This window comes from Rhagoletis pomonella, unplaced genomic scaffold (assembly GCF_013731165.1).
Source record: "Rhagoletis pomonella isolate Grant_MI unplaced genomic scaffold, Rhpom_1.0 Rhpom_scaffold_06083, whole genome shotgun sequence".
Lineage (NCBI taxonomy): Eukaryota > Metazoa > Arthropoda > Insecta > Diptera > Tephritidae > Rhagoletis > Rhagoletis pomonella.
In genome coordinates, this window is record NW_023464618.1 from 1 (window position 1) to 7,271 (window position 7,271).

General features: G+C 37.6%; 1 protein-coding gene across 1 annotated transcript; it reads left to right on the plus strand.

Moving 5' to 3' along the window:
* Positions 1–1,498: 1,498 nt before the first annotated feature.
* LOC118755363 lies at positions 1,499–2,572 on the plus strand (the record flags this gene model as incomplete). Its single annotated transcript, XM_036490202.1, has 1 exon — positions 1,499–2,572. A coding segment is annotated over one exon (1,074 nt), but the record flags the coding sequence as incomplete, so codon positions are not given.
* Between the last annotated feature and the right edge of the window lie 4,699 nt (positions 2,573–7,271).

The following is a 7,271-nucleotide window of genomic DNA, read 5'->3' on the forward strand; positions in this document are numbered from 1 at the left end:
GGCGAGTCGTTAGTAAACAATAATTCTAGAAGAAAAAGGTTTACATTGTAATAAAGTGTCGAATATATTTCGCAATACAAACTATTTTGCATCTTTTTAATTCGTTGGATTTCTGGTATACATTTAAGTGGCAAGTTCCGGTGGGTAAAAAATTGGCAACTTCTCTTGCGCATACAACCTCTAATCTTCGATAAGATTAAGTGTGTAAAATCCTATAGATTCTATCTGGGCATTTCAGTTAATACTTCGGTCAGGGTAAACACGTTAAACAATGGATTCGTATATTCTTTTGGCAGAAGCTGTAACAGAGTTCGAATCTGAGTCTGATTGACATGGTCTTGCTATTCAACAAGACGAGTTAAAAGCTTTGTGGGAAAAAACCAAGTCAGCTTACGATAAGCTTATCAATGAGGGATTATCTAAGGATGATGCTAAGGCCATAAAAAAGAAGAATACGATTTCCTTTCAAAGCTATGTCAAGTGCATGTCTGCTATTGGTACTCAGGTTGAAATACTAACCAAAGCGACCAAAGATGTAGAGGATCAGTCCGTCCGGGAACACAATATCCACCTGCCACCGTGCGATACGGATGTGTTCAAGGGCGACTATCTTTCATGGCCAACTTTCCGAGATATGTTCACGGCCATCTACATCTTGAACAAGCGCCTCACCCCAGTTGAGAAACTAGTTCACCTCAACAATAAAACGCAAGGGGAGGCAAAAGACATAGTGCGAAAGTGCCCACTTACCCATGAAGGCTTTTCGACAGCCTGGAAAAACCTGTGTGAGCGATACGAAAACAAACGTATCTTAGTTAACACACAATTAAAAGTTTTATTTAGCTTAAATACAGTAGAATCTGAGTGTGGTAGCTCAATTAAAAACCTACAGCGCGAGATTAATAATTGTTTATCGTCCCTAAAAAGTCATCAAATTGACATCTCTAATTGGGACGCAATTATTATATATTTGTGTTCAACGAAGCTTCCAGAAAGTACACTGGCTCTATGGGAACAGACCATAGACCAGAAAACTGACATTCCAAAGTGGGAGGATATGGACAGGTTCCTATCCAATAGATTCCAAACTTTGGAAACTCTAGCGGGACTAAAGGGTACCACAGCGGCGAAAGCTCCAAAGCACCAGCCCGCACGGCACCACCAGGAAGCTAACACAAAAAGGCTAGGAGCCTTTCAGGCAAGCGTGACCAAGTTCACCTGCCAAATGTGCCAAACTAACGAGCACAAGTTACGTAACTGTCCACAATTCCTCAACAAAACACCTGCTGATAGAATCGATTTTTTGAAAAGCAAAAAATGGTGCCTGAACTGTCTTAGTACTGGACACACCGTGTCAAGATGCACAAACCCATTTAATTGTATCAAGTGCCACTCGCGACACAACACGCTCCTTCATATTGAGACAGCTCAAACAAAGGCAACGACACTTGGGACCTCTTCAGATTCTGCGACTAATTCTGCATCAACATCCAATCAGGCCCAAGCCAAACGCAATTCAACAAAATCAAACAAGCATACAAGCAAAAACGTGAAGTCTTGCTATGCGAATACAAACACAGGTGTGTTATTAGGGACAGCACGCGTCAACATATATCTCAATGGTACGAACTATTCCGCTAGAGCACTTATTGATTCTGGTTCAGAGTGTTCTTTCATTACTGAAAGACTAAAACGCAGAATTCACTTGCCGTCAAAGCGTATGCATGCCCAAGTTTCGGGCATCACTAATACAACTACGGCGCAGGTTAAAGAAGCGTGCAACATCGAATTGCGGTCTCCTGTTGACCCGTTGTTCCGCTTAAATACCTCTGTGCTCGTGCTAGCACAACTGACTGGAAATCTTCCTACTTGCCACATTAGTGCAGCGACTAAGCAAGCATTTCCAGATCTAATTCTAGCGGATAAACGATTTTTCGTCAATGAACCCGTAGACCTTGTTCTGGGTGGCGACATATATCCACAAATTATTCTGAGCGGGCTTAAGAAAAACATATTAAACACACTTCTGGCCCAAGAAACAGTATTTGGCTGGATAATAACAGGGCGAACTGATACCTCGAATCCAGGAACGAATATCGTCTCATACTACAGCGAAGTTAGTCTGGACAAGCAAGTGAGTGCCTTTTGGGAGCTTGAGGAGATTCCAAAGAACAAGAGCCTTAATGAAGACGACAAGTACTGCGAGGAGCTGTATCAGAAGACAACCATACGAAATAATGAAGGAAAATACATCGTGTCACTACCATTTAGGAAAGATTTTCCAGGAAATATTTCCCTAGGCCCATCCCTTAAAAGAGCATGTTCTCAATTTTACCGGAATGAGACACGGCTGGCCAAGGATCCCGTCCTGCAAAAGGAATACAATAGGGTTCTAGCGGAATATGAAACGCTTGGGCATATGTCGAAAATAACAAATCCCATACCCGCAGACTCGTCTGATAATTATTTTCTGCCGCACCACGCTGTTATAAAGGCAGAAAGTACTTCAACGAAAGTACGCGTGGTGTTCAATGCCTCAAGCCCAACGGCGAATGGCAACAGCCTAAATGACGTACTTTTCCCAGGACCAGTACTTCAGGCAGATCTTCCGATACTAATACTCCGTTGGAGACTATACAAATATGTGTTCAACAGTGACATCGAGAAGATGTATAGGCAAATTCTGGTACATAACAACCATACTAAGTATCAGAGGACTATTTTTCGCACTAACCCGAATGACCCGATCAGTCTGTACGAATTAAAGACTGTCACGTTCGGCATCAATTGTGCTCCTTATCTGGCTATAAGGACACTTTTACAATTAGCTGACGATGTGCAAAGCTCCCATCCAATAGCATCTACGAAAATGCATGTATGTCGACGATGTATTGTCTGGTGGACACACTATCGATTCAGCAATAAAAGCCAGAGATGAGATATCGGAAGTGTTGCAATCAGCCGGTTTTCCACTTCGAAAGTGGACAGCCAATAGCGAGCAAATACTTAATGGCATACCAAAAACAGATCTACTTAGCGAAGATTTTTTGGCATTTGAAGATATCAGCGCAGTCAAGGCTCTTGGAATAAGATGGAATGCCCATACGGATCTTTTCTATTTTATAGCAAGGCCATTGGAGAAAAGCGATGCTGTTACGAAAAGAGCGATACTATCTGCCATTGCTAAACTCTTCGATCCGCTGGGGTGGCTTGCGCCTATCATAATCGTAGCCAAAATCCTTATGCAAAATATTTGGCTGGAAGGCACAGATTGGGATGAGACTGTGTCTTCGACCACTCTAGACCGATGCACGATGGTCCCAATTCCGTTTTTTTTGGCATAAAGTCAAGAAACTTGTTGATAGATTTTTACAAAAAAAAGTACGTATTCTTAACAGAAACGCGTCAGGGAACTCATATTAAAAAATTTAAAAGTGTTGGGGGCAACACTGTACCTAATATAAGCTGTCAAAGTGGACGTATTGAAATTGTTTCTTTTAACAATAACTGTTGTGTGGAAAATCTGTAAACAAAAACAAGTGTAAATTTAAAGCGTTGTGAATTAGTAAAAAAAATAAAATGCAAAACTTTAGCCAAGGTATCTAAATTATGACTTCATTAAAAAAAATGTGAACAGTGATGTAGTACTTGGGGAATATAGCATTTTGTGTGAACGTATATTCTGTGTAAAAATTGAAAACTTTTCGGTGTTTGGTAGGAAAAAAATAATGTGGATTGTTCCGGATTGCTCTTAAATTCAATATGAAGTGAAAGCTAATTATATATATTTCATTTTAGTTTGCGTCATTTTTGCCCATTTTTGCTCAAATTAAAAATATTTCATATTTTTTAGAAACATTCGTATTTCAACACGAGGAATTGCTCAACATTTGGGAAGAATGCGGCCGCAAAAGCGACGTTGTTTTCGAATGGGTGATTAAAAAGATTAAAAACAACGAGCTTAGTTTGGAAAAAAAGGATGACATTCGAAAAAAAATACGAAATTTGTTTAGCTATGTGACAAAAAAACTTTCGAATTGCAACAGATCGTTAAAAAGATTTAAAGAAAAGCACGCAACATGGATTTCTGCAACCGCTGTTATTTCGATTAGCGACAAAGATTATGAAAAACCCTGTTCAAGTAAAATTGGACGACCACAAGTAAATTATACATGCGCAAAGGACAGAATGAAGCGAAAGCTGGCAAATGATCTTTCATCAGAACAAGATCATAATACTGATTTAATGGTTCATGCAACTAAAATTTCTGCTAGGAAATCTAACAATAAGGACCTGACGTTTGTTTTAAAACATATTACAAGTTCTCCGACGCGGCCTAGTAAGATAAAAAAATTTATTTCTTCTGATCAAAGTAAATTGATTCCACTGACTCCAGAAGAAGCATTAGCATTCCTACTAGAAAATGATTTTAGTAAACGACAGTATATGAACATTCGACTGCTAAATAAAGAAAGGAATTGTGACATATATCCTAATTATAACGAATTAATTAAGTGCAAGGCACTTTGCCGACCTAAAGGATTAACTGTAACTGATTCTTTGGCAGAGGTTCCTTTACAGAATCTCTTAAATCATACAGCTGAAAGAATTATTCTATTACAACATGACGTTTTAGGTATAATGGCAGACGTGAAAAATGTTATTCTAGTTGCGAGTTATGGGTTCGACGGAACAACAGGTCAGAGTACGTTTAAACAAAGATTTCAATCTGATACACCTGAACTGTTCGACCAATCGCTGTTTGTAACAACTGTTATACCACTAAAAATTATGGATTTATCTGGACGAATTATTTGGATAAATAGCACCCCGCAATCCGTTCGATTTTGTAGGCCATTGAAAATGCAGTTTGTGAAAGAGTCGAAATCCCTCATTCTGGAGCAAAATAACCAATTAGATTTACAAATTGCTAATCTAAATGATTTTGATTACTACACCGATAACGGAAGAAAAATTAATACCAGGTACGAAATGCATATGACTTTAATTGATGAAAAAGTCTTAAATATTTTAACAACTACTAATACGAATCAAAGATGTCCAATATGTCATGCAACCCCAAAACAGTTTTTAACAACTAAAAATATAAATCTGACATTTTCAAACCAAAGCCCAATACAATGAACTTCGGCATAAGTCCGTTACACGCGTGGATTCGGTTTTTCGAATTTGTTTTACATATTTCGTACAGAATCGGAATAAAAAAATGGCAAATTAGAGAGGTGTCAGATAAAGAAGCATTTAAACTGCGTAAAAGCGAATTACAAAATCAATTTTGGCGGGAAATGGGTCTTCATGTTGATAAACCCAGACCAAACGGCAATGGAACGTCAAATGAAGGAAATACTGCCAGAAGAGCATTTCAAAATCTGGAAATTTTCTCCTCAATTACGCAAGTTGATATCGAAATGTTGCATTGCTTTAAAATAATTTTGATTGCTATTTCCTGTGAATATTCCATTAATGTTACCAAAATTGAACACTTGTGCAAAAAAGCGGCTTCATTACACATGGAAAGGTATTTTTGGTACCCAATGTCGGCAACAGTTCATAAAGTCTTAGTGCACGGTTCAGAAATTATTTCAAATTCAGTACTTCCAATTGGCTGTTTCGGCGAAAATGCTTCAGAAGCTAGAAATAAATATTACAAGACGGATAGAATCGCAGACGCAAGAAAAAACAACAGAAACAAGTAAGAAAGTCTAAGTTCGGGCGGAGCCGAACATTAAATACCCGGCGCAAGTATTAAATATATGTTTTTTCACCCTTCCGAAACCTTCCGCTAGATGGTAAGCCGGGGTGTATCAATTTTGAGTAAATTAGCGACCTTCAATTTCGAAATATTGAAGTTTCAAGCATTTCTTAAATTTACCGTTATATGAGAATCGGCCGTTATTTTAGTCCGATTTCAATAATTTTCAACGTTTTGCTTACACGTGGCAAGTACAATAACCATACCGAGTTTGGTACAAATTGGTAGAACGGTTACCGATATACTTATATGTGATCATAAGTGGGCGGTGCCACGCCCATTTTCCAAAATTTTACCATAAACGTATTTCTTGGTAAAGAATTGTTGCAAGCATCAATTTTAAATAAATTAGCTTCAATATTTAATGATTTATCGAAGATTTTGTATTTCTCTAAATTACCGTTATATGGGATGTGGGCGTGGTTATTGTCCGATTTTAAAAAGTTTCGGCGATTTTGTATGCTGTACCAAGGCCAACAACTGTGCCAAGTTTGTGCAGCGGTTACCAAGATATACACATGTAACCATAAGTGGGCGTGGCTACGCCCATTTTCCAAAAATTTATAATTTTCTTATTTTTCGTCTAAAACTTATTATAAATATCAATTTTGAGTGAATAATCTCCAGTAGTTACTAAAATATCGCAGTTTTCGTATTTCTGAAAATTACCGTTATATGGGAAGTAGGCGTGGTTATTGAGCGATTTTAAAAATTTTCGGCTGTTTGGTATGTTATGCGAAGGCCAACAACTGTGCCAAGTTTGGAAGAAATTGGTGCAGCGGTTACCAAGATATACACATGTAACCATAAGTGGGCGTGGCTACGCCCATTTTCCAAAAATTTATAATATTCTTATTTTTCGTCTAAAAACTATATAATAATCAATTTTGAGTGAATTATCTTCAGTAGTTACTAAAATATCGCAGTTTTCGTATTACTGGAAATTACCGTTATATGGGAAGTGGGCGTGGTTAAAGTCCGAAGAAATTACCTCATGACGTAATAGCGCTATTAGAACCCCCTAGTGAATTACATACCCACAAATACAATCAGCTGTCGTCCTCTCCAAAAGATTTGAATTCTGAAAACGAATCAGATAGCACATACTCGGACGAGCCGAAAACGGATATTGAAATATACTCTTTTTGATTTAGATGCCGATAACTGGAGCGATTAAACCTACAAGACTTTTATAAATAAATAAGCCTGCTGAAATAAAAAATTGGACCTAAATTTGTTATAACCATGTCAGATGGCTTATAGCCATGCCAAACTGTATTATCATTTGTTAACAAAAAAGAAAAAATAATTAGTTACTATGGTTTTTTTTGTAAACTTTATTTAAAATAAGTTAATAAATGAAAAATACACTACTTTGAAGACAGTTTTTGCATTTGGTACTTTTCAAACGGACTTCGAAACGCTAAAAAAGTTTTAAGACATTTATCCATCACTTAATTGCCTTTAATTCGATATATGAACGAAGGAATTGGTTATT